Source organism: Hirundo rustica, chromosome 21 (assembly GCF_015227805.2).
Source record: "Hirundo rustica isolate bHirRus1 chromosome 21, bHirRus1.pri.v3, whole genome shotgun sequence".
NCBI classification, from domain to species: domain Eukaryota; kingdom Metazoa; phylum Chordata; class Aves; order Passeriformes; family Hirundinidae; genus Hirundo; species Hirundo rustica.
This window is the reverse complement of record NC_053470.1, coordinates 663,918-691,714: the sequence shown is the minus strand read 5'-3', so window position 1 is coordinate 691,714 and position 27,797 is coordinate 663,918. Positions and strand designations below refer to the sequence as shown.

The 27,797-nt window shown below is 51.3% G+C and overlaps 1 protein-coding gene across 3 annotated transcripts; it reads right to left on the bottom strand.

The window, feature by feature from the left end:
- Positions 1–562: 562 nt before the first annotated feature.
- On the bottom strand, positions 563–27,711 carry ENOX2 (ecto-NOX disulfide-thiol exchanger 2). 3 transcript variants are annotated; one of them, XM_040083996.2, is made up of 15 exons: positions 27,656–27,711; positions 20,041–20,178; positions 18,538–18,669; positions 16,428–16,583; positions 15,517–15,723; positions 14,798–15,031; positions 12,977–13,189; positions 11,385–11,491; positions 7,656–7,770; positions 7,114–7,295; positions 6,467–6,574; positions 5,617–5,673; positions 4,562–4,670; positions 4,211–4,296; positions 563–2,910 (listed from the first exon to the last, which is right to left on the bottom strand). In XM_040083996.2, the coding sequence occupies exons 3-15, from the start codon at positions 18,632–18,634 to the stop codon at positions 2,779–2,781; spliced, it is 1,803 nt and encodes a 600-aa protein (XP_039939930.1). In that variant the 5' UTR covers positions 18,635–18,669; positions 20,041–20,178; positions 27,656–27,711; the 3' UTR covers positions 563–2,778. The 3 variants fall into 3 exon arrangements, with proteins under 3 accessions (XP_039939930.1, XP_039939929.1, XP_039939928.1); XM_040083995.2 differs by lacking the exon at positions 27,656–27,711 and adding an exon at positions 27,213–27,344; XM_040083994.2 differs by lacking the exon at positions 27,656–27,711 and adding an exon at positions 24,327–24,490.
- Between the last annotated feature and the right edge of the window lie 86 nt (positions 27,712–27,797).

The following is a 27,797-nucleotide window of genomic DNA, read 5'->3' as shown; positions in this document are numbered from 1 at the left end:
CAGGGTTGGATGGAAGGAACCGCGCTTCCCACACTGGACAGAGTCTTGGCAGGGATCACCCATTGCTCAATCCTCTCCATCCTCAGCTTTCCCCACTCCCATCTAGGGGCAATCAGGACAGCCCCAAAACATCAGCTGTGCTGGCAGGTGAAATCTGAACTGGGAACGTGCTGCCTGGGCTGCTTGATGGGGGCCAGTGGATGGTTCCCACCTCAGCTCTCCGTGCCGACATTCCTGGTGCTCCACCAGGGCACATTCTCCGTGACAGTGTCCGGCAGGGTCTGGGCAGACTGGGCACGCAGATGCTCTCCACCTGCAGCATCCCTGCAGAGCTCTGCTGGTGAGGAGCTCACACACCTCATGGCGTGGATCTACAGCTCAGGTTGTTCCCAGAGGGTTACAGACCTTGGAGAGCCTCCCAAACCTCCACCAGCACCCGAAATCAGCACTTCCTTGCCAATTCACATACCCACGAGCCCTTTGGGGGGCCACAGCCAGGCTCCTGGCCCATGATCACGGAACGGTTTGGGCAGGAATGACAAAGAAAGCAGCAGGGCCAAGATTTGCCCATAAAAAATGTTTATTCCTTAAAAATACAGCATTCATCTGCAGGGACACAACTATTCAGAACGTTTTTAAAAGGGTTTTAATCTGCTCCCAGTGTGGCAAGCGTTCAGTGCTGGGAGCAGGGAGAGCAACAGCCCACGTGGGGAAGGTCTCTGTCACCCATCCCTGGGTGTCACCTCAGCAGCCCATCTGCAGGATGGATTTCTCCTGGGCGAAAGCTCAGCCCCTCTGGAAAGGCCCTGGGAGAGGGGAAGCAGCAGGACCCCGGGGTGCTCCAGCCCTGACTCACTTTCACAGCACCAGCCACTGCTCCGCAGGTCCTGGCTCCTCTCCCTCCTGCTGCCCCATGGAACAACCTGCCCGGTGGTGCCAGCAGCCCCAGCCCCCTCAGCCCCCCAGGAAGGGGCTCTGGCTGCCCGTGGTGCCCCAGCCCCATCCCAGCTCCCACCCCGCAGCCACAGGCTGGCACCCAGCGAGTCCTTGTGCTGCGGGAGCTGCCACACTGGGGAGCCCAGCCCTGTGCCCAGTGAGTCCACACCTTCCCTGACTCCAGGGTGCTCCAGACACAGCTGCTCTCATGGCTCTGGAACTGTCCCGATTCCTGAAGTTCTTCCCTGATTTTCCCAAGGAGAGCTCTCACTGAGTACACACCCCCCTGCCCTCTCTCCACCTGGCTGACCCCAAGGGACAGGTGGCACAGGTTCCACATTCCCACCTGGCACAGCAGGGGCGTCTCCTCTGTGACCACCCTGGCTCCCCCAGTGCCCGGGGACAATTGGTGCCAGGCTCTGCCAGTGGGAGCAGGAATGAGGATGAAGCTGCAGAAGAAATCCAAAGGATGTGGAGAGCCCTCAGGGCCTTGGGATGAGTGGGAAAGGGAGCAGGAGCACAGGGAGTGCTCTCCTCTATCCTCCCCACTGCAGGGAATGGTGAGGTCAGTACCTGGCTCCAAGCCTGGCGTCACCAGTGGAATTTTGGGGTTTTGGATGAGGAATGGGCTCACACAACACCAGGTGTCTGTGCCAGGTACACAGGACACACCAGAAACGCCCCTGGTACTCGCCTGGGCACACCTTGGCCATGGCACAAGCACCTGGCAGGATGACACCAGGGGCTGGGGATGTGCCTGAGAACAGGAACACAGGAGTCAAGGCTTCTCCTGCAGAGATGAGGTGGGATCAAGAGCCCACGTGTAGGGCACCTGGGGCATGGGGAACAAGCAGGAGGGCCTGGAACTGTGCCAGCTGCCGTGCTGGGAACACGTCGGGATGTGTGCACGGGGTGACTGTGAGCTCTGCAGGTGAGCTCATTCCAGGCTGGGAATGAGGGGCTGCTGGGGGCACGAGGATGCAGAGGGCTCTGGGCAGGCTGGGAGGGGCTGAGCTGTGCTACCCTGCACCTCTGCACGGCTGGGCAAGAGCCTGGCATGCACTAGGAACGTGAGGAACAGTGCTGGGACACTTCAGGGGCAGAGGAGTCTGTGCTGCTTGAGCTTGGCCTCCAAAGCAAAATAGGTGGAGGACCTGGGTGGTAAAAATCACCAAAAGCCAGGCTGATGTAGCTCTGCTCCATCCACACCCCCAGAAAATCAAACACCCTTCCCATGTAAAAGATTCTGTACAGTCTGACCCAGAGCACTAGTGGCACTGCCAGAATCCCCTTTGCCCCCACCTCAGCTGAACTTCTAACAGAGGAAACAGCAGAAAAAAGAACAAATTCCTTGGCTCAGAGGCCCCTGAGCCATCTAAATCTTCTGTTTAAACAAACCTTGGTTTTTACTCATAGAAATATCTAAAAAATGCCTTTTTTTTTTTCCCCTTTTGGTGATCTAGAAACCAGAAGATGCCCTTTTGTTTTTGCTTCAGGACAGTCTGTGGCTGTTCCTAGCAGAAGGAAGGTTGAGGAGGAGGAATTTGGGCACACAAGCACATACAACATTGGCAGAACACAGAGTCAACACGCTGTGCTTCAAAGGGTCAGGCAGGAGCTTTTTTCCTCAAATACACTTGAACAGCACTTGCCCATTAACAAATAACTGATCAAAGGAGCTGCAGAAGTTGAAGGCTCTTTCAGGGCTGCTCTGGACTTGGTTTCACTTTTACACTTCGTACCCCGAGGCTGTGGTGTGAGGGAATCATCAGGAACAGAGGGAGGAGCATCCCAGGTTTTCTCAGCATCCACATCCCACTGTTTCCAGAGTTCAGTCAAAGCTCAAGTCATTTTCAACCCATCAAAGCCACAAAACTTCCACCTCTTCTCAAGGCTGGCCCCAACCCCGCTCAGCTCCTGCCGGAACGTGTTCTGCAGTCGTGTCATGAGAACTTCCACCTCCGCCGTGCAGATCTGGGGGAACACAAAGAAAACTCAAAGTGAAGATGGAAGCCCTGATGGCTGCTGATAATTCAAACTCCAAGTTACATGGGTGAAGTGCATGCAGGCTTTCCCTGAACTTCTGGGGATAATGCTGGGATACCAGGAGCTGTGTCCAACAGAGCCAAGACGGGGTTGCACCACTGCAGAGGAGGAACGTGAGGTGAGCTCAAGGCCACAGGGCTTGGCTCCACAGGCAGCTTCTGAAGGGCTCTTTCCATGGCTCCAAACCACCCTGGATCTTAATTTTTGCGCTCTCTGCTGACCTTCTTGGTGAGAATGATGGACAGGGAACAGGGGGAAAGATATTCCCCTTCCTTTCCTGTTGGCAGCTTCAGTAAACCAGGTTGTACTTCCAAGTACTCCCCTGCCTCCTGCCTCACCTCAGGCCCAAAGATCTGCTCAGGGTTAAAAATAACATATCAAACTAATCTGAGCTCCTGCAAGAGTCAAGGAGGAGACAGAAGAGCTCAGAAGGATCACAAAGGACAACCGGAATAGCCCTAAGTGTGAGTGAACACGAGGAAACCGGTGCCATAGCACAGGTTAAAGCTTGGGCTCTGCACAGGGATTCTCCCAAGCAGAAGCTTCCAGAAGCCCTTCTCTGCACTGTGGATACCAAACAGGAAGTTCCAAAAGGCAGCTGAGTGCTATGATGGCAGTTTTATAGGAGCTCCAAACCAAAATAAAGGCAGCTGGTGGCCCCACAGACAAATTCCAAGTTAGAATGAAGAGATAAAATTATTAACTCTGTCTTTATAAGGCTGGAGTGAGCCAGGCCAGCGAGCCATGTTTTCTTAGGAAAGGTTAAGTTAAACATTCAGTTATAAACACAAGCAGCTGGATAAGTTCCAATCCCAAGAAAGGATTTCCATGACTGTGGGGCTTCCTGTCCCTGGGGCTCTCTAAGGAAGACTGCTGGAGACCAGGGTAGAGGAGAATGAGATGTAATTCCTCCCTAACATCCAGCAGCCTTTGCAAAATCACTCCCATTTACTTTGAAAAAGAGCACAAAGCCAGTAGGACACGGGAGTACTTGGGGATGTGGTTAGTGGGGACCCCAAAGCTGCTCTGGGCACCTGGTATAGTGGCAGGTGTCCCTCCCCATGGCAGGGCGTGGAACTGGAGAGGCTCTCCCAACACAAACCATTGTCATCCAAAAATTCACCCCATCCCTCATCATCTTCCAGCAGGGAGTAGAGGCCAGGCCTCACTGTCCAGCCCAACCTGTCCCCGTGCCTGCCTGGCCCACACCCACCTGGCCCACACCCACCTTGCTGTCCAGGCGCTGCAGGTAGGAGCAGATGTACTCAATGCTGGCTCCAAACGGATGCACGTGGAGAAATGTTGAAATTATCCCTGGGGAAAGGAACACCACAAAGGTCATTGTCACGAGACAAAAGCCAGCTGGGAACACCAGCCCTGTGGCCCTGCAGACAGGCAGCTGTTCCAAAGTCATACCCTGACCCCAGGAAAGCTCGAGGTCCTCCTCAATTCCAGGACTCCCACGTCCCTTGGGATAACCAAAGGAGCCAGAGGCGGGCAGGAGGAGTTCAAGGTCACCTTCAAGCAGGTTTGCCCCAGTTCAGGTCTCTGGCATCACCACCAAGCCAGCAGAACTCACCAACTAAGAGAACTTCTCGCTCAGACTTCACAGGGCTGGTGCTCAAGGTCTTCTCCACTGGACATTCCTTCTCTTGGCTGCAGGCACAAACTCTGGACATGCTGCTCTCCTGCAAAACACATCCACAGGGCATGTTCCAGGCAACCTGGCACTGGCTTGGGCAGGCTCCACAGAGCGTGCAGGAGTGTTCTCCTGATTTTCCGAGTCACTGCATCCATCGCTGCTGTATCTGCTGTTAATGTTCCAAAATGCTCCCAGCAAAGCACAGCTGTGTCCACGGTGCTGGGTGTGAACCACCAAGTGGGATGGAAACATCACAAAGTCCAGCAGATGCTACCACGCACCCTGAACCAGCCCTGCTCCCTGACATGACGTCTGCTCCAGAAGGGAGCTTTAAACAACAAAATACAAACCAGACTGTGCCCTTGCCATGACTCTGCCATGCAGAGGTTTATTTTGCAAATGCCCAAACTGACATAAATGAGATCAATCAAGTGCCATGGGGCTGCACAGGGCTTAGGATCAGATTGTCCCCGACTTGAGTTTGTGGTACTGAATTAAAACAGAATTTGGCATAATTATCCCTGACACAAACACAACAATGCAAAGATGGTGGCTGCTCTAAAAGCAGAACTTGCTTTTATTCCCTAGTTTTTGTGGAATTCCAGTGGCCTGAGAGCTGTGGACAGCTATAACTGGGAGCAGCTTCCAGTAACCAGTGAGATGTGCTGGAGGGAGGCCAGTGACGAAGATAGAACTGAATGGTCCCCTGGGTTTGCTCAGATTCTCACACCAGTGCAGTTCTCAGCTCACAGGGCCGAGGCTGTGCCCGGATGGCCTGAGCTTCCACGTCTGCTTCCAGAGGAGAAACAGCAACTCTGCCCTGTGGAAGCTGATCCAGCCCAGCAGCTACAGTGCAAACCCAGAGCCTTCTGGAGGTCACAGAATCATGGCATTGGTTGGGCTGGAAGGGACCCTAAAGCCCACCCCATTCTACCCCCTGCCACAGGCAGGGACCCTTCCCACCATCCCAGAGCAGCAGCACCTGGACTTACATTCCCTTGGCAGTCAGCTGCATCTCCCTCCTTGTCCTCTTCATCTGCCATGCTCTGCTATATATGGGCAAAGAAAGGAAAGATTACTGATGATAATCTGTTACTTTTGGTCTGAAGCTACTGCTCTGATGATTACTGGAATACACAAAACCGTTTTCAGTTAGTAGAAAGGCATTTATTATCTTGAGCACAAAAAAATGGAACTAAAGATGCAAAATGAGATAAACCCAGTATCTGGCTCTGTGGGCCAAGGGGGAAGTGCTGCCTCATGCTTCTTGTGTAATTGTGTCTGTGCTACAGAGGAAAGGACCAGGCAAGTGTGGAGTCATGCCCTGATCCACAATCAGATCAGAGTGGATCAAACCCTGAGAAGCAGTATTATGAATTTCTATTTGGAATTCTGCATGGATTTCTGTTTGGAACAAACCCAGCAAGAATAAAAATATTAAAACACAAAAACTTCTAGGTCGAAGTGTTTTATGGAGGGCAGATCAAAACGTGCTCCTAAACCACAGCTGTAAATATCAGTGTCTGATAACTGAGACCTTTTTTCTTATCTTTTAAAAGCTCAGGCTGCAGAAAACCCCATTCCAGCTGTGAAACCACTGTCCACTGTTGAGTGAGAGTCCTATTTTATTTACACAGTTGCTGAGATTGTCTCACAGATACGTGAAGCAACTGCAGGTACATTCCTAACAGACATCCTGCAATTTGACAGGTAATTTTTCCTCACTTTCCAAGGACAACTGTTCCAAACCAGGGCTGGGCATTCTCACCAGGAGTGCAGAAGGACAGACGTCCTTCACCACAAAACCCAAGGACTGCACAAGAAGACCTGCATGGCACATACCTGCTCCTTCAGGTTTTCTAGTAATGTTTCTATTTTCAGTTTGTCTTCTTTCACTTTTTCCAATTCAGCTTCTCTCTTTTTGTACTCCTCTTGGACTTTCAAAAGATGCTGGAAGAGAAAAGGTAAACTCTTAACCTGCCTTCCACCAACTGTTGTTCAAAGACCGTAAAATGTCGAAGGGCTTTTCCATGAAGACCAGACAGATCACACCCAGAACCACTACAAGATGAAGTATAAAACAAGAAGGATGCACAGTGTATCTTAGAAATGCCTTTGCCTATTAGCACAGAAAAAAGCACAGTTGTGTAAACATGGGGCAGTAATTCCACCCCCAATGTATGGGATTTCATACTTCCTTACCCAGCTGGTTATGGACAGACTTGGTACTTTGGAAGTCACAGTAAAGAGCACACAAGGAATCCATTAATGAAGGATTGCTTCCATGGGACTTATCAGCTCACACACAGTCCCTGGTACCAATATTTGCTTTGGGGTTTTTTTTAGCAACACTGGACACTATGAAGTTGCTCCCCCCTGCCAGTTTGGATCCTGCTAAAATCCAGAGTGTTTTCCCACGTGTTTGTGCCATCCATCCCAGCCTCTTTCCCCTGCAGCACGGCCCCAGCTATGGAAAATTCCGGGCCCACCTTCTGCATGCCCTGCAGAGCCTGCTGGAGGAGCTTCATCTGCTGCTCCTTGGTGGTGTCCTCATCCCTGGAGGCCTTGCCCTGCTCCTGCTTGAGCAGCTCCACCTCGTTGCGATAGGCGTCCAGCTGCCAGCGCAGGCTGTCGTTCTCTTCCTTCAGCGCCTCCACCTGCGACACCAGCGCTGGGGACAGCACAGCAATCAAACAACAGAGAGAAGGAAACACCTGGGGGCTCCCCCGGCCCTGCACAGGGCCTCAGCAGCTCCCAGTCACAAATCCTGAGCACACAAAGGAATGGCTCCTGCTGGTTGGGATATCACAGGGCTGGAGCCCCTCTGCTCTGCAGCCAGGCTGGGAGAGCTGGGGGTGTCCAGCCTGGAGAAGAGAACGATCCAGGGAGACCTGAGAGCCCCTGCCGGTGCCTAAAGGGGCTCAGGAGAGCTGGAGAGGCACTTTGGACAAAGGATGGAGCGCCAGGACAAGGGGAATGGCTGCCCACTGCCAGAAGGAAACCACGCTATGACTGTAAAAAGGGATTTTACCTGACTCTTCCGTTTCTTTCATCTCTGACGGATCTTCTATTTCTTCATCAGACATTTCCATCTCCTCCTCTCTCCGAATGCCCATCAGTTCATCATTGTGGATGTTACGGATCTCCTGGGGTTCAGAAAACAGAGGGGGTTTCAATACAGATTTCGAGGAACAGGTTGTCTGGATGAAAAGTTCCTGAAATCTAGGTCTGCAAAACTCCAGGACATGATTTAAAAACTGGCACGGATGATTAGATCAAGGGCAATATCCAGCACAATTCACTCTGTCAGTGCTACTGGGATTACTGACTCCTCCATCTCCCTTCTGCTCTTGTGATGAGGTAGCTCAGCCTGGCTGTGCAAACCATGAGGAACTGGACTCAGCCCTATTTCTCTGGAGCTTGAAGTCCCAACCTGAGCTGGGACAAAGCGAACCAAGCTACAGCTGCATGTCTGCATGTACAGGGACCTCCTCAAAGCGACCCCAAAAGGCTCAGAGACCCCTTAACCAGCATCTGATATCTACAATGAGGTAAGAGACATTTTAAATTACACCTAAAAATGCGCCGTATACTAGCAGCATTTTTATAAATACATAAGTATCTGCCAAAATCTGTATCAAGAAGCCGCATCTTGTGGCTTCCACCTTCCTTTAAGAAAAATCCCTAAGCTGGGGGAGAGCAGCAGACTGAGCCTGGCAGCTGAAGTGCTCCTGAAAGAGGCCTCACCAGTGGTCTCACAGCCTATTCCCACAGGGAGAACTTACCTTGAAACAAAAGACAGCTCCAGCTGGAGAGAGAGCTCCCACCCCAGCCACAGCCAGCGATCACAAGGCAAGGAAGAACGGGAGCACTGGGTTCAGAGGGAATCTGAATCAGATTGCACTTGGCTTCTCAGGTGCAAAAGAAACCTTGGCTCCTCTTTTAGCTGCTATGAAGGTTTGTCTCAGTGGGATCTGACAAGTCCCACAGTCTCATGGGGAGATCACAACTGGGAGCTTTCCAGGACAGCGTGGGCATTTAAAGTGTTCCAGCATGGTGGAGGATCAACCACCTCCCTGCTACCAGCAGGGCCCTGGCCCGGCATCCAGTCCTCCCAGGCTGCAGCTCTGCAGGAAGGCAACCTGGACACCCCAGTGCACAGGGATCACAGGCCTGGACACCCCAATGCACAGGGATCACAGGCCTGGACACCCCAGTGCACAGGGATCACAGGCAGGGACACCCCAATCCATGGGGATCACAGGCCTGGACACCCCAGTGCACAGGGATCACAGGCATGGACACCCCAGTGCACAGGGATCACAGGCATGGATACCCCAGTGCACAGGGATCACAGGCCTGGATACCCCAATCCATGGGGGTCACAGACATGGACACCCCAATCCATGGGGGTCACAGGCCTGGACACCCCAATCCATGGGGGTCACAGGCCTGGACACCCCAATCCATGGGGATCACAGACATGGACACCCCAATCCATGGGGGTCACAGGCCTGGACACCCCGATCCATGGGGGTCACAGGCCTGGACACCCCAATCCATGGGGATCACAGACATGGACACCCCAATCCATGGGGGTCACAGGCCTGGACACCCCAGTGCACAGGGATCACAGGCCTGGACACCCCAATCCATAGGGATCACAGGCCTGGACACCCCAGTGCACAGGGATCACAGGCCTGGACACCCCAATGCACAGGGATCACAGGCCTGGACACCCCAGTGCACAGGGATCACAGGCAGGGACACCCCAATCCATGGGGATCACAGGCCTGGACACCCCAGTGCACAGGGATCACAGGCATGGATACCCCAGTGCACAGGGATCACAGGCCTGGATACCCCAATCCATGGGGGTCACAGGCCTGGACACCCCAGTGCACAGGGATCACAGGCCTGGACACCCCAATGCACAGGGATCACAGGCCTGGACACCCCAGTGCACAGGGATCACAGGCCTGGACACCCCAATCCATGGGGGTCACAGGCCTGGACACCCCAGTGCACAGGGATCACAGGCATGGATACACAAGTGCACAGGGATCACAGGCCTGGATACCCCAATCCATGGGGGTCACAGGCCTGGACACCCCAGTGCACAGGGATCACAGGCCTGGACACCCCAATGCACAGGGATCACAGGCATGGACACCCCAATGCACAGGGATCACAGGCATGGACACCCCAATGCACAGGGATCACAGGCCTGGATACCCCAATGCACAGGGATCACAGGTATGGACACCCCAATGCACAGGGATCACAGGCATGGACACCCCAATCCATGGGGATCACAGGCCTGGACACCCCAGTGCACAGGGATCACAGGCATGGACACCCCAGTGCACAGGGATCACAGGCCTGGACATCCCAGTGCACAGGGATCACAGGTATGGACACCCCAATCCATGGGGATCACAGACATGGACACCCCAATCCATGGGGATCACAGGCATGGACACCCCAGTGCACAGGGATCACAGGCAGGGACACCCCAATCCATGGGGGTCACAGACATGGACACCCCAATCCATGGGGGTCACAGACATGGACACCCCAATCCATGGGGATCACAGACATGGACACCCCAGTGCACAGGGATCACAGGCATGGACACCCCAGTGCACAGGGATCACAGGCAGGGACACCCCAGTGCACAGGGATCACAGGCATGGACACCCCAATCCATGGGGGTCACAGGCATGGACACCTCCAGCCTACAGGGATCCCAGGCCTGCACATCCCTGGCCTGTGGTGATCACGGATCAGCAGCCTCTCAGCTTTGCTGAGATTCACTCTGATGTTAAATAATCATCAAGGTGAAAGACAACTCCCGGCTTTGCTGGGATAGACTTGCTTTCCAAGTCTGTAGTAAGGTCAGTATCCCAGACAAATCCAGAACCACAAGAAGATTTACATCAGGGGTAAAGAACAACAGCCAAAGGGACCAGGACAGGGTGGAAGAGTGGGATCAAACCTCATGAGATTCAGCAAGGCCAAGTGCAAGGCTCTGCAACCCCAAGGTGGCAGCTGGCAGCAGGGACATCATCACAGCCCCCAGGACAAACCTCTCCCCACCTATCACCTTCCAATGGACACCCTTTCTTTACCTAAGCCTTCTTATTTCTGACATGCTGCCTGACTCCCTTATCTGATTTTATCAAATCTTAATGGAATAAGAACTATTTTTCCTCCTGCAGGAAGAGTAGTGGGAGTGACAAGCCTTCTTCCATCAGCTCCTTCCTGATCACCATTGTTAAACCACACATTTCATCATGTCACTTCATGGGGTAACTACACAAACATGAGAACATCCTCCCTCAAGTTTTCCAGGCTGTTCACCCGCAATTATTTCCACCTCAAGGTGGAAGTATCACAAAAATGTGATAAAAAATTCTGATGACACTTAAGAGTTTGCTGGAGCTTTTTTGACATCTCTCTAGAAATCCTTCTTGCTTTAATATTAAAACCACCAGAAAAATCATCATTTGTTCTCATTATTATGACCATTATTGTGCACAACTTCCATCAGCAGACAGGTCTCGATGTATCGCTACTGGTGACACAAATACCAAGAGAAAATTGATTACCTGTACCACAAGAGCCTCCTGAGTGATTCCCACCTCACACTGTGAAGGAAGGTGTTGTTATCCACACGAGTATCGTGCAAACTGAACATCAACATCCTGACAAGCAAGAGACCGTGCTGGAGGATCTAACACAAGAAAAGATTACCAACCTCTGCTTGTTTGCACCACACGCTGATGTTCTTACGCTGAGCTTTCGTGAAATGGTCCCAAGCCTTTTGTTTGGAGGCAGAATGGTACACGGCCACTATCTGCTCGACTGGAGTGGCAAATCAGCAGCAAATCGGGCCCGAATAGCATCCAGAGAGGGCGAACAAGAGGAGTAAAGGAGTAAAAAAGTGCAATCAGGCAGGTGGTTTGGCTCCCCTTTTCTCACAACACTGCACTGTGCTGACGCTACGCTCAGGGAAGGGGCTCGGTGTCTGCAAAGAGCTTTGTGGGCTCCACCAGGCCAGTGCCAAATGCTCACAGAGCACCGACCAACTGGGGCATGGGCTCTGCTCTCAGCTGGGAAAAAGGCAGGACAACTGAAAAAAAGGCAGCAGAGGTGAAAAATATCCAAACCCACTGTGTAAGGCTGCCTGGGAGTGTAAGTTCAGAGGGGCAGGACTCACCTCTGAAATGGGGTGATGAGCTACAACCATGAGGTGGCCTTTGGACAGTGCCACAGCCTGTGTGAGCTACAGGAGCAGAACCAGGATCAAAGCAAAGGCATCAGCCATCAGCTTTTCTTGGTCCTGGGATTTATTCTTTCTGCTTCTCTAGAAAATTCAGAGGTTTTGGAATACACAAAGTGCTTCTCCTTGGCTGAGAGCTCACCCACAGCACAAAGCACATCCACTTGATTTTTTCTATGCTAGTGATGCAGTACCCATAATTCTCACAAAATAAACACATCTCCCTGCTCCTTAGAGTAACCAAAGAGTGGCTGAGATATCAGTCTTGGTTTTAGAGAGTGGAGTTACACACTAGTCTCTATTACTACTTACTCTGCAGTGCTCACTGTATGTCCCTCTGGATCGTGTGCCCACAGTTTTTACCATTAACAGAATTCAAAGAAAAAGAATAATTTAAAAAAATCAAGTAACAGCTAAAATTATTCGATGCAAAACCAAAAGTTAAGAATGTTCAAAAGCTAGGCAAGGGGCTCAAGGAGAATTAGTACAATTGTGGAGAAGGTACTCGTAAAGAAGTAAAAATATTCAGATTTACTAAAGCAAGGATGCGTAAGAGGCAATGAATGGTCTGAGGAACTGCTACAAATCACATCCTGGAATTAATACAGTCCATGCCTCTTCCTTGATTTCCTGGTTTTCTAAAGTCCTGGGATTTGAAAGACCCAGGGTCCTACAACGCAGTGTTGGAAGCTCTCTGCTGCTCCTACCTTTGGTGAACAAATCCTGCACACTTCGCTGAGGCACCAGATTCCCAGGAACTTACCTTTTCTGTGCACAGGAGGGGTTGAAAAGATGACAGAACTAATAACAGATGATAATTAAGAGGAAACAAATTCAGAATTCATTCCCTCCTCGCCCCAGATGTGGACTCTTACTCCAGTAAAAAGCACCACAAGGGATTTTTGCCAGGTTAGCGTCACACGATTCCAAATCAGCCGGAGCTGCACAGAAGCGACTGCCACTTCTTTTCCCAGAGCCCTTTTAGTGGGGCCTCTCCAGAAAATTAAGGAAATTAAGAATCTTCCCTACACCAGACAACCAACATCCGGCGTGGAGACACTACTCACACTGCACCAGGATCCCTGAGAGAGCCAGTTTGAACTTTTCTTTAGCTTCTTCCATCTCCTTCTCGTGAGCTGCCTTCTCATTGACGAGCCTGCGGATGTGGCTGTTGGCCGACTGGATCATGGAGTAGAAGTTGTTGGCAGTTCTCCTGTTCACTTCCCCACGTTCTATCCAGGTTAGCAAGGTCTGGATGGCTTCCAAGAACTTGGTGTCATCTGCAACAAGAAAGGACAACTTCACACCACAAATCTGGGGTGGCCTGGGCAGCTTTCAGGTCCCTTCCCTGAAGCAAAACTGCTCCTTCAAAGGTCAGCAGCTCCTTCACGTGACTCATCACAACTCCTGGAAGCAAGGGAGGACCTGAACACATGGCTGTAGAAAGGAAGGCAAGTCCAGCACTAAGCTGATGGAGAAATCACCTGCTGAGGTGCAGCAAGAGGAGGAACAAGGACTAGAAACTTACTAGAAAACTTCACATCTATTGAGATGGACCCTTTTGTGAAAGGAAATGACACCAGCTCCAAAATCATCAGGTCACGCATGAACCTCAGGCTTCTGAGAAGATCTTACATTAGTCCTTTCAATCTTAGAAAAAATTATCTGGAAGAAACTTGTACTGACCAGTTTTGATTTGCACAAGTTTGCTGCACTCAATGGGTTTGTTCAGCTTTGGAAAACTAAGATTTAAGAGAGAACTCATCACTGTGTCCAGGGAAGGCTATGAAGATGAAAACTCCTCTTTTACAAGGGAGTCATGTGGAAAGGATGAGGGGGAATGGGTACTCCTGGGGACAACTTTTCACAATGCCAACATTGTGAAAGTGCTGGACTCTCCAGTACCAGAGGCTTTCAAGACTGGGCTCGGCAGCGTGTTGGGCCATCTGGTCTAGACCGTGCTTTTGCCAAGGAAGGTCAGGCCAGGTGAGCCTTCAGGTCCTCTCCATCCAGAGATTCTATGAGGATGAGTCAAGTGCAGGGCGGTTTCACAAAAAGAAGGAAGATGGCAGCAGAACTGCTGTGTGCTGACCCCTGGAGAAGAGAGAGCTCCGATTGCCCAGCCCCTCTGTCTTGGGTTGCAATAACCAAAAGTGCATTTTCTATTTGCCATCAGTTGAAACTGGTTGGGGAGGTGTTTTCTTTATCTCTTGTATAGCCCATTCCTCATAACTCCTGAGGGGAGGGGGTGGGTGCCTTCTATTAAAGGACCAGCTGTTAAACCAGGTGGGGCAGTGCTCTTTATCTCTTCCAGGACCCATCCTCCCTGCAGGGGATATCTGCTGTTCATGGGCCATCGAGGCTCACTGCATGGCTGATACAATTCCATCATCCATGGGGAGATGCTCCGCCCAAGGGGAGGAGCCAGGCATTCCGACCTGGATATAATCTGAGCTTCAGAACACCAGGATAGCTTGTTTTCCACTGAATTCCCAGAGGAAGACCGGACCCCCCTCACCACCACTGGACCCTTCTACAGGATCATCTATACTCCACCAGAACCACATCTATCACTCCAGGACTTATTTTCAACTGCTCCCAACACCCTGACCAACAGCGTGTCAGGTCATATTCTGACTCTGTCAGTGTTTCTAGGATTCTTTTTCGTTTGCTCGTTTTTTCTCTTGTACCACTACATTTGTACTTTTTAACATTCCTAGTAAAAAAAACCCTGTTATTCCTATTCCCACATCTTTGCCTGACAGCCCCCTTAACTGCAAAATTATAATTCGGAGGGAGGGGGTTGGGTTTTACATTCCCCATTCCAACGGAAACTCCCGCTTTTCCCTGGCAGACGCCCGTCCTCGCAAACCGAGACGCCCTCTCACCTTTGAGCTTCTCGGCCACCACGCTGCACTCGTGGTCGGAGTAGTGGACGACGGGGGGCGGCGAGGGCGGGCGGAAGCGCTCCTCGGCCAGGCGGCGCCGGTGCCGCTCCTCGCGCGCCAGCATGCGCTGCTTGCACTCCCACTCGTACAGGTCGTCCCGCGCCTGCGCAAAGTCCACGTGCAGCCGCCCCGTGTCCTTCTTGTCCGTGCTGGAGCCCAGCCGGATGCGGTAGCCTGGCGGGAAGGGAGGGCGGTCTTACCTGGGGCTCCCGGGGTGAAAGGAGCCCAGAAGATTCAGCCCCGATGGCTAACGGGGGGGAAAAAAAAAAAATCCTACTAAGGCAAGCCAACCAGCCAGCAAATTAGGAGCAACTGTCAATTTTCTTAGGTACTACCTAGAGAATTAGCTATTCTCTTTATAGAGATAAATAGAACTCTATTCTATCTACAGAGTTAGCATCTTACTTATCCGTTTTAAGATGGGAATAGACTCTATACCTCAGCCCAAGGATGTGTATACATTTTCAGGTGACAAAGCATCGCTGCCTTTCCTCTCAGGAGCTGTTTTCATATATTTAAGCAGAAATGCAATAGCAGCAAAAGGCAAACTGACACAGCATCAGAGAAATCTGCCCCAAATTCTGTTGTTCTGTCTATAACGGCACCATCACAGCTCTGTCCCAGAATTTTAAGCTGCCCTCTGAGCCAAACACACCCACCAGACAGGTAAAGTGCCTTGTCCACCATGAACTCCTCAGCAAAGCGGATGTGGCAGAAGTTCTTCTTGCTCTTGCGGATGGCTATGACCTCCCCACACTGCTCAAACACCTCCATGATGATCTGCTCTGTCCCGTTTTCTGGTAGGCCTCCAACAAACACTGTCTTGCACCCTGGGGGCCTCTCTCGCGTGGCCGGAGGGGGAAGATCTGAAGAAAGCAGAGCAGGTCAGGTTTTGGCTTGCCAGCACGCATTCCTTCCACCTGCTCCTCTCTCCTGAGAGATGTCCACACCTTCCTGGCTTCCTCCAAACACACACCTGGCTACACCACACTCAGGTTTACGGAGTGGATCCACAGCACTGTTGAGGTGCTGGATAAAAATAAGCACATTCATCAGCACGTTTCCAAAAAGAACATCTTGGGAGCCTGCAGCCCTCCAAACCCTCTCCTGAGTGCAGGAGGTTCACGGAGCTGCTGCCAAAGAACACAAAGCAGCACCAGGAGCTCCCAACTTTATCATGGAAGGTGCTACAAAATCACAGCTTAAAAAACTGCCCTAATGTAAATAACACATAAAAAACACACAAAAAACACACTCAGGGGATTCTCTGTGCTGCAACCGCACATGCAGTGTGCTTGAGCTACACCTCACACAAGAATCAAACCATGAAGACTTCAAACACTCAGCAACTGGAATGGCTTCTTCCCCAGTCCTTATCAATCTAGCAGCTGAAAAGGCTTTTTCTGGAAATGACAAGCACCCTGTGACAAGAGCAGGCTTTTCCTGCTGTTCTGTCACCCTCTTGCCAGCAGTGAGCCTGAGGAAGGGCCCTTTTCTCACACACACCTGGGGTTTCCATAAACACAAACACAGGGGTATCCCATAGAGAAAAGCACAAGCAGACAGTTACGTGGGTTAGGTGGGAACAGCGTGCAGCTCTTGCAGTGGATGATCTCCTTCACGGCTGGCATGTCTGGAGGGATGGGAGGTGGGACAATCCCCAGACCTGGCATCATGGGGTTAATCGGAGGAATTCCAGTCATCATTCCAAGAGCAGGATCAAAATCTAAATGGAGGAGAGAGTAAGGGAGTTAAGGGGGGGAGTAGAGTCATACAGTGACTGTGAGCTCTGACAGCAAACAGGGAATGCTCCCATGCATGCCAGTGAAAATCAGGAACACGCCAACATCCGACTTTAAATCTGTGCCCTTAAAATAATGTTTTAAAACTATTTCATTGCTCATTGCCACAGTCAAGGAACTTTTCTGTGTTAAAAATAAATTACTTCCTTCTCTCCTCTGTAGACACTGGCTCCCATCTAGTGTCCAACCCTTTCCAGAGAGGTTTGTCCACAAAAAGACACCTGTGACAGACGGGAACAGTGGAAAACCCGACCCAGTTTGGTTGTATTAAGTAGGTCAGCAGCACAGACAGTTGTGACACAGGCTTAAGGGCACCAGGAAGAATTTGTACATGGAAAAGGTTGTCAGGCACTGGAGGGAGTGGAGTCCCCATCCCTGGAGGTGTATAAAGAATGACTGGATGTGGCACTCAGTGCTCTGGGATGGTGACAAGGTGGAGATCAGTCACAGGTTGGACTCGATCATCCTGGACGTCTTTTCCAGCATAAATGGTTCTGAGATTTAGGGCATCATCTCACCAAGCAGACACAGTGCAGCAACTCCAGCAGCTAAGTTCCTTGGTATTTTGAAACACAGTCACAGCAAAAACCCAGCTCTGAGGCCAATCCTCTGCCACCAACCAGCCTTTTTGGAGGAAGGGACAAGAAACCTTCCCGTTCCAGCTGTGAAACATGGGTGTAGGAGTACACGGGAATTGTATCGCTATCCATGGGATAGGCTTGTGTTTTTCCTTCATGGAAGAATTTCAGCAGGAGAATGACACAGAAAGACCATCTCCACAGCAAAGGCAAATGTGAAACAAGGCCTTGGGGACAGGAGAGAACTTTATTATTGCTGAGAGAGCTGGGGCTGTTCAAACTGGAGAAGCGTCACTCTGGTTTTTCTGACTTTTTTAAAGCCTTTTGATTGTTTATAAGATGGAGTCAGACTTTTTAGCTTCTGTACAATACTAGGAGTAGTTTCTGCCTTTTCTCACACATGTAACATAAACAAATCCATTGGTTTTCATTCCCTGTCCTCTGTTTGCATATTTCTAACCTGAAAACAATTGTAACTGACAGTTGGTCTGGCCATTTGGCTGGGAGGTAATAACTCCAGGAGCCAATCCACAGCCAGACCCACAAATGGATAAAAAGTAAGAAATAAACAGGCAGAGGGGCTCTCGGCCTTGGCTCAGCCTTAGGCTCTCTCGGAGGAACATCTCTGCCCTGCAAATCTCTCGTCTCTGTGTGATTGCTTTGTGTGTCGCAATCACAGAGAAGGTTGTGTTGTCTGCCAACACAGACATTCACTCCCCAGGTGAGCAGGCAGGCCTTACAGCAGGGAGAGCATCCATCTTGATGCAGCAAAGCACTGCAACAGTCAGTTCCTTTCAGGACTTTGATGTCCAGCATCCTGCACTGCTGGGAGATCAGGCAAACTCAGCTCTGCACCTGCAGGAGCTCTTTGATCCAGTACAAGATGACTCAGCCATGCACATGTATTTCACTCTACAAGGTGGTAATTTCTGGAGCAGAATCCTCCATTCATTTCTGCCATATCCATTTCGCTACCCTGATGCTTTCCTCTTCATCTTCCTCCCATCCTTCCTTACCAGACACTCCAGCTCAGTTTAGAGTAACATGTTCCTGGATATCACTGGTTTCTTGACCTCTGTGTGGTACCCTCCTCCTCCACTGCAGGATATCTAGGGGTACCCCACAATAACTATTATTTGCATTAAAAAACATGTATTCTCATCTCCTCTAAATAAATCACTTGCAGCATGAATGCACTTCAAACACAGCTCAGTGTGTACGTGGTGGGCATTTATCCAACCCCAGCACAACAGGCTATTCCCAAAGAGCTGTGAGCTGTATTCCCAAAGGTTCAGCTCACCAGGCAGGAGGGGCTGTCCTGTCATGCCCATGGGAGCCATGCCCAGGTTGTTCATGGCAGTGGCCCAGGCACTCGGGTCGGACATTGGCAATCCCATCGGAATGGAGTCCAGGCTCAGATTTCTGCCACCATCTGTTGAGAGGAACACAGAAGTGATTAAGGACTTAGAGCAGATCTCAGCTCTGCCCAGGGAGGCTCTGCAGTGTCAGCACCCAAGAACAGAGCTAAATCCACTCTCAGGGGAGAACCAGAGAAAAAACAATCAGTGCTGTGCCTCTGGAGCAGCTGGAAAACACCTTAAAGCACCTCAGTTATGGCTCACCCACTGTAATTAACAGCTCTAAGGGGCCTTGAAGGAACACTGATTAAAGATAATGGAATGCTGATTCCTCACAAGAGATTTAGGAACAAAGAACACATCCAGCAGGTATAAACTGTCAGACTGCACTGAACTGAAGGGAGCTGTTCCAGCAGGATCCTCCTACTGCCATTGGAAGTGCTCTGTCAGCTCCTCAAAACCATAATTAAACTGTGCTGTAAAGTCCCTGATTCTCCTTCAAGGATTTTTAACTCTCCAGGGAAAACAGCTGGACCTTCTCTCTACCCAGCTGCATTTCACCCTCTCTACAGCTGTGCACATCAGGTGCAGCCTCATCCTTGCCCTCTGCACCTGGAACCTCCCTAGGGAAGCTCCTGACTCATTCCCACGGACGGCTCTGTCCATGCTGTAACATCCCACCTCCATGGCACAAGCAGGTGCCACATTTCCCCAGTCACACTGGCGGGATTGCAGTTTTCAGCCACAATGTAATCTGCAAAGACATTATTCTGTGTTCCCTTTTTTCCCAATCCTCCAGGAGAAATCCTGCAGCTGGCATCTAGGAAGTTTTCCTTGCAAGACTCCTTGATTTGACATTACAATATCACACTGTTCATTTATCGCTTTGTTTTTTTATGACATTAGCTTAAATGTGAATGCCTCCAGCCATTCAGCCTGAGCTGCCTTATCCTGCTTTTAATTATGGTCATGATTTTAATCTTGAGATTCTGTTCAATTGGAAAATAAATCTACTGGGACAAGTATAGAGAATCAGAGAACAGCTTGGCTCGGAAGGGACATGAAAAACCATCCCATTCTACCCCCTGCAATGGGCAAGGACACCTTTCACTATCCCAGGGTTCTCCAAGCCCCATCCAACCTGGGCTTGGACATTTCCAGGGATGGAGCAGCCCCAGCTTCTCTGGGCACTCTGTGCCAGGGCCTCACCACCCTCCCAATATCCCATCCATCCCTGCCCTCTGGCAGTAGGAAGCCATTTCCCACTGTTGTGTCACTGTGTACTCCTTGTGGAGACCCCACAGTCCAAGCCTGGCTCCAGGCACAGTGGTGGAGCTGCAGCAGCAGCAGGGCACAGCTCCCCCTGCCCACCCTCACCCCTGGATCCAGGCCACTCCACACAGATCCCTTGTGTCCTGCCGGCAGTGCAGCTGCTATCAGCTCACCTGGGGAAATGCTGCTCCTCTTCCTCTTTCCCGGATCACTGCCATCCTCAGCCGGGCTGCTTGACACCTGCAGGCCAGCAGCGCTGCCCAGCCCCAGGGACTCAGTGCTGCCAGGGTCAAAGGACAGGTGGTTTAAACCTGAAAGAGAAAACCACGCTAAGAGATTTGACTTAAACTGGTTTGCGATGCTTCTGGATCACTGTAGTGAGAGAAATGCCCAGTTCGGGGCACAAGCAGCACTCCAGGCCCTGAAGGAATCCTGACTCTTGGCCCCAGCTCTGCCTCATCTGAATGTTTCACAACAAAATATTATTCACCACCATCAGTTCCACCACCCACATAAATCAAATCACCTGACAGTGTAAGCCAGGGGCGCATCTTCCCTGGACTGAGCAGCATTTCATGCCTGGAAACTCAAAGACAGGATTTTTCCCTATTTCTTCAGTGCAGCAATACATTGTTAAGAGTTACTGAAGTTTCACTGGTTGAGAATTCACCTGGAGTGATTTACTACCAAGAAACAGGGCACAACTGAGAAACCAGAAGATGCTGTTACAATTTTTGTTCAATGAGTCTGCCACACAGCTGCTCCTGGTCATGGCCATGGAAGGGGCTCTGGGATACACATCCCAAAAAGAGGAGCTCCAGACCCACCCCCAGCTGCACCCTCCTGTCAGGGAGCTGTGGAGAACAAGAGGGTCTCCCATGAGCCTCTTTCTCCAGGCTGAAGAGATGGGTCCAGTCCCCTGACCACTGAGTTCCTCACTCCACCTTCTGTCACACTCAGCATTTGCAGGGAAGCAAGACCAAAGAAGCATTGAAATATCAAGTTTGATTTATCTTTGTCTCAGCAAATTCACTCTGAACAGCCAATACAGGAAGAAAAAAAAACAACAAAAACAAACCAACAAAAATAACCAAATCTTTTTTGTGGACCCATATAAAGTGATAGAAAGGTGCTCTGTGTTCCATGGGGAATCAGCAGAACTACGAGAGCAGCAACAATGACAATTATCCCACCCCAGAGCACTGATGGGCCAAGACATTTGTATCAAGCCCTCAGGACGCTTTGCAGCACTGTGATTTCTGTTCCAGAGGATTCCACTTCCAAGAACTTAATAAACATGGCTGCTGGGTCTGGCTGTAAATAGCCAAGTGGGTACAGGGAGACTGGAGGGCTCCTCTCTGAGCCACTGAAAGGTGAGAACGCAAGAAGCAGCCAAAAAACCAAGGACTATTCAGCTGGCAACAACAATAGTCACGCCTGGCCATGCAGGATGCCTACAATGCTGTGGCTTAAATATTCCAAAGTCAAAATATCATGGAGGTCATGAGGGCTCAGGAAAACACATCTGAATGCAGTAGGTTAAAAATAGAGAGGTTGTGCACAGGGAAGACAGCAGGAGAAAGGAAGAGGAGCAGTTTTAATTGGTATTACCTATGTGACAGGAAAGGCAAAATTGAACTTGAACCAGTGTTTTCCCACATTCAGGAATAGGGAAGGATGGAGAGAAGCAGTGGGATAGTCGGACACTGGTGTCACCATGATGGACAGACACCTTGCTCTGGCTGAAGACAACGCTCTGGAGATACCTGGCACTGACCAGCACCTGAATGCCAATGGACACTGCTTTCCAACCCACTGGGGAACACAGGCAGCCACTCCAAAAATTTCCAGCCCCAGTTTGAGCTGGGATGCTCAAATACCCCAGCATGTCCCCAGGGCCAGCTGACAGCCACAAACAAAGCAGCCATCAGCTGGGAGGCTCTGGGTGGAGGCACCCATGTGACCCGGAGCAGGAGCCTTGTACTCAGGGCTCCCCAAAACAGGACCAGCTACTATCCACCAGAACCTAACAACAAACATGGTACAGCAGAATCCCTCAGGAAAGCTTTGCTCTCAGTTCACAAGGATGGAGAAAGAGCAAATGCCCCAGGAAAGCAAAGGGCAGCATGGAAAGTGGGTGATGGAAACCACTAGAAAGAGACCTTGCTTGCTGCTCTCTTGCAGCACAGAGTTAGCTCCAGAAATTAGAACAAGCCAGAGAGAAGATTCCCAACACACTCTGGAGCGAGACAGCCCTCGTTGTCAGATTTGCCGCCCTACACAGGATAAATGCCATGGACAGCAGCCAACTTTCAGACCCGCCTGCCTCCTGTCATCTCAGCGAGCAGCCAGAGCTCCAGCCACACCCCACTGGGTACAGAGAATGGGCTCAGAAGAAAGCTGAAGCTGCAGAAAATCCTCTCTCCTGGGCTATGAGCAGGATAAAAGCTGACAGGCTCAGCCAGTACAGCCAGGAGGCACAAACGAGCATCTCTCTGTCCTTTGTGCCAACCAGAACGAGGTGTCCTTGGCCATTCCAAGCTGCTCTGCTCAGTAGGGAAGGCACCAGCACAGGAGCAAACCACAGGGGTTTGCTCAGTATTCCTGTACTGTGCCAGCCTGGAATGGCCAAAATCAGATTTCAGCATTTTCTGGGAAATGCTACACAGAAGGTAAGGGCGGAAGAGAAAATCTGGGTTTCCAGCAAGCGTCAGAACTGGTGTCAGCACTTTCAGAGTCATACGTGGCACAGGTGTCAGTGTGCCCTTCATCTCCCTGTTCCTGTCTCCAGGGGTTTTCAGGAGTACATTTTTAAGACATGAGGCACTGCCATAATGCAGTGATTTAAACATTTAAAAATAAAAACTTGGGCTAGAAGATTCCTCAGCAGAAAAACAGATCAGGGAAAGAAGGAGGGATGCTGAAAAATGAGCAGAAGGTGACTCTGAGCAAGGCCTCTCCCACAGCACAGCAGGTCCTGGTGGGTGGTTTCCCCCTCTGGAAATAGGTGCCGAGCTGTGCCTGACGGGAAGAGTCCACAGCTTCCCACTGGCCTAAGCAGCACTGACAATGCACAGCCCCCCATCCCACTGGGTTGGGAACAATCCAGGTTCGTGCTGGGGCTAAATACGGCTGCAGCTTCCAAAGCACAGCTTCAGAAAGGGGCTGGGGAGAGAGGAAAGATCTCAATGTTCCAGGCATAAATCAAGAGAAGTATCCATCCTCACTGGGTCCCATGCCAGACCCGGGACAGGACTTGGTTTTCCAATCCTGCTAAAAGAGCTGGGCCATTTGCCTTAATGACCAGGAGAAAAATAAACCCCAAAGAGCTCCTGAGGTGAACTGAAAAGCCTGCTTCATGATCATTCCCAAGAGCTGGTAACAGTGGAAATCACAACCAAAATATGGGATTGTGCGGCTCCTGTGCAGCACGCCCGGGACCCCGTACAAACAACACAGCACCCACCGGGCTGCCACCTCGGGATTTCGGCAAAACGTTCCCTGCTGGGCTCAGGAACATACAGTTAAGTGGTGGCACGAGCTCTGCCACAAGCCTGGCACTGCTCTGGAATCACAAGCTCCAACTGCAGCCTCACTCTGCCCAAGGCACTGGAACAGTTTTCCTGCCATCCAACCCAGTTAATAAACAGCAGGAACATAAACCTCTGCCCCAAAACTCAAATTACGACTATTACCAGGTACTCTGACGCTGTCACACACCTGAAAGCCTTTCAATGATACACTCAAAAAGCCTGTGCAGGCTGGTGCTTGTATGGTCGTATTTTGGGATGTCCTGGAAACGTCTCAACTACTCTGGGTCACGCTTTGGGGTGCCCCAGGTCCCTCTGAACACCTCAGGTGACATTTTGAGGTCCCCTGGGCTCCTCTGAACACATATTAGACTTCTGTTACTGAGCATCAGGGGAACTCCAGAAATGGGCTGACACAGGCTTCACTATAAATATGGATTTACCTTTTGCCAACATTGGCAAATATAGGGGATAAGCAGTGCTCAGTCGGAGCAGGGTGCCTGTGGTTTTGGGAATAAACTGGATTCCAGTGTACACTGTGCCATTGATTACACAGCGCTGGTTTTAAGCCCTCAAGAAATGAACTTGAGAAGACACCAAAATACATCTGCAGCATTCAATTAGAACACAAGAGAAAAGCAGGGAAGGGAGAGGAGAGGGATACTGAAGCTTTGAAGTTACATTTTGATCCAAGTAATTTCCTTTTGGAAACCAATTCCCAGGTTCAAAAACTATTGCTGGGCTCATGCACGTTCCTCTACTACCAATTATCATTGATAGAACTTCTCAATCATGACTCTTGAGCCGGGAGCTGGCCAGGCACACTGATGAAGGCAACAAAAATCTGACGGACTTCTGTCAACTCCAGATAATTCTGCAGGGCAGCAGGAGCCCTGCAGGGAATCCCAGAACCCTCCCGCCCGCGTTACCTGCGAACTGCACGAGGAACATGGCAAGATGCTCATCGTAACGGAGGAGTTCAGACAGTTCTCCCACCGCTCCCAGCTTGGCTTTGTGTTTGAAAATCCAAGCGCCCAGACTGAGCTCCCTCACTCAGCTCCCAGCACAACAGGAAAGCTGGGACCTAGTGACAGCAGAAGTGCCCCTGGGCAGGCAGGACAGCCCAGGCTGAGAGCCCAAGCTGGCCAGGGGCTGGCACCCAGCAGCTCCATGTGTCACCATCCATCTCCTGTGACTGACACCCACAGGCAGATGTAGGGGACAGAGGCGGATGAGCAGGTGGGGAGGCAATTAACAATCAGAGCATCTGAATTTGTCAGGGATTTCATCCATCACTGCTCTAAGCACTGGCACACAGCTCAATAAACCCTGTTTGCATGCCTGAGATTAGTGGCCTTTGCACTGAAAGATTAATTCCTGGTAATCCTTGATGGTAAGAGGCACACTGCTCGCTTTCCTTGATTCTGGAAGCTTGTATTTGAAAGAAATATATAAATTTCAGGCAGCTAATTATTCTAGCAGGGCTCTATAAAACCAAGAGACACAAAGAGCCCCTTCCTCTTTGCACCTGAGAATGCAGCAGTCAGCAACCCCAGTCAGGGACACCAACCTGCAGACTTTTCACAAAAATACAGCCACAGCAGCAAAAATAGGGGGATGTGATCGAGTGCTTGTATGAGCTTTGCTTTTCACTCAATGTTGTAACCTAAAACAAAGGAAAAAACTCCTCACCAGAATGTGTGTACACACACGTGCGTCACCAGCAGCAACCTAACACAGCCCTCGGCGCTTCCCAACAGCGAACCCTGCCATGCCTACCATGCCAAATTATTAAATATTCCACGGAACGTTTTCAGGATGCTCACAAGGCTCTGCAAAACCACCCTCCCTCTGCACACACATCCAGGAATTCTAACCCTGGGATTTCCAGGGGGTGAGCTGCTCATGCTCTCCAGGGGGTGCAGAGCAAGTGGCTGCAGGCAGCTCAGTCCCATCCCTTTCTGTCCTTCCAGACTCCCTCAGCACTTCTGAAGAGCAGTATCCAGCAAATGCCACCTCAGAACAATGTTCAGCAGCTCCTGTTTTTTGAAATGTCTTTTTAAAAAGCTAGGAGAAGAATGTTGATGGGCAAAGGGATGCAGGACTAACTACACAGAGCTACTGCAGAAGAAAAAAAGGGGAAAGAAGGAAAAAAAAAAGAGGAGGAAAAAAAGGGGAAGACACAAAAAAAACTCCAGTAAAGCCAGCGGTCAGGATCATCAGAAAATCCCAGTGCAAAAGCTTGGACTGATGGGCAAGAGTGCCTCATGGAAAGCCAGCACCAGCATGAGGAACTGATGGCTGAGAGTGGAGCAGCTGCACGGGATGGACAGGCTGGAACTGGAATAATGTCAGCAGAAAAGTTGGGGATTAAGGGAGAAATCTCACACCATCTTTGGAAGGTATACAGAATACCTCAGTAGCAACACCTGATCTTTGCAATGACTTGGTGATTGAACCTCATCCCTGCTATGAGCTCCAAACACATGACCTTCAACACAGAAACCTGACCTCACACCCCAGCTCCCACACAGCTTTCAACAACTCAGCTCAAGGGCTTTTTTAATTAGATCCTCAAAATTCCTCAAATAAGCCTTGAAGAACCAGAGAACCCAACCCCCTGGCTTCCAGCACAGGGAGGAGTACGGCTGGAGTAAGAACGAACACAAGTTGGAGTGACAAACTCCTACCCCAGGTGACCCCCATGCTTTCCAACCATCTCATGGCTCTGCTGCAACTTTCTGCAGGAAAATACGGAAAAATACAACGGCTAATTAATGTAGCTACAGGGGATGCAGGGATGGTGTAGGCTAACGATGAGCTTACCCAAGGATTAATGTTTGTGTAACAAACACATGGCACTTTAAGAACAAAAACATGTCCATGCAGCACGACCTGGATGGACGTTACTGGGAGCAGCACACAGCATCAAAATATGGTGAAAATAAGAAAGTAAGAAGAACATAAACTAAAGAAGCTCAATATAAATGCTCAAGGAACTTAATAAATATATGCATGTGCATATACGAGGGCTGTGGGAGAGCTGCAGCCCACAGCAGCTGTGGGCACCAGCACGAGTGTCCCCGAAGCTCTCTGCACTGCCCACGGACCATCTGCTGTGGCACCAGGGATGCAACACAGCCCAGACACACGTGTGAGCCTCGGGGGAGAGAGAGGGAGCACAGCCAGGTGCATCCCACCTCAGGGGGAAGCTGCTGCCACCTTCACCCCCCACCCCTTTGGTAAACCGCTCGCTCTTGGAGTGATTTCTTTATATGCAGCCAATTTCACCTCGTGCCGCTTTCACAGGATCATCGGGGAAAGAAAGACACCTTCCAGATCATCCAGACCCACCACCACAATAACCCCTAAAACACATCTCCAAATGCCTCTTGCACACGTTCAGAGATGGTGCCTCCACCCTGAGGAATCTATTCCAAGGCCTGACCGCTCTGACAGGGAAACGATTGTTACTCATTTCTAACCTGAACCTACCTTGGCACGTCTTGAGGCCATTTCTTCTCCCCTTGAGCAAACATGACATGGCACAAGGTCCCGCCCCGCCCCGGCTGCCCCTCCTGTCAGGGAGTTGTGCAGATCCAGGTCCCTCAAACCTCCTTTTCTCCAGGCTGAGCTCCCTTCCCAGCTGCTCCTGGTGCGCCAGACCTTTCCCCGGACACTCTCCATCTTTTCTGATGTCATTTTAAGGTCCTTTCTGAAGAGATTTTAACTACCACTGAACTCAAAAGAGCGGCCCAGACGCTTCCCATATGGAATAAACTTTCCCACGCAGCCTCCCCGCCATCCAAACGAACCCGGAGCCCTGCGAGCGTCTCCACCGGTCTTCCCGAAATCCCGACGTCTTCCACCAGGTTGTTCAGGCCCTCCACAAAACTCCCCGGCTGGTTCGGCGGGGCCGGAGCCGCGGAGGAGGCCGCTCCTGCCCAGTGGGCCCCGCTGCTGGCCGAGCAGCGGCCCGGAGGGCAACGGAGAGCGGGGCGGCTCCTCCGCACGCCCAGGCCACGGCAGGGGAGCGCTCCGGGCCCGGCCGCGGCCGCCACCCCGTGCGGGCCGGTCCGAGCTGCCGCTCGGCCTCTCCCGCCGGGGCTCCGGGACAGGGCGAGGCCGGGGCAACCCCGCTCCCCGCACTCGGGTCTCCGCTCCCTTCACTCGGGTCCCCGCTCCCTTCACTCGGGTCCCCGCTCCCTTCACTCGGGTCCCCGCTCCCTTCACTCGGGTCTCCGCTCCCCGCACTCACCGCCCGGCCCGGCCCGGCCCCGCCGCTCCCGCACGCGCCGCCGCTTCCGCCGCTTCCGCCGCACGCCCCGCCCGGCCCGCGCGACCCCGCCGCGCGCGCCCATTGGCTACCGGCGGGGCGAGGGGCGGGGCGGGAGCGCGCG

Excerpts from the sequence above, each read along its gene's own strand:
- ENOX2 (XM_040083994.2), bottom strand. The coding sequence starts at position 24,348 with ATGTTCCTCGTGCAGTTCGCAG. Across the intron at positions 16,584-18,537 it reads AGGACAGCCCCTCCTGCCTG|ATTTTGATCCTGCTCTTGGA; the intron begins GTGAGCTGAACC and ends TCCTCCATTTAG. Across the intron at positions 15,032-15,516 it reads CAAGGCACTTTACCTGTCTG|GCTACCGCATCCGGCTGGGC; the intron begins GTGGGTGTGTTT and ends CCTTCCCGCCAG.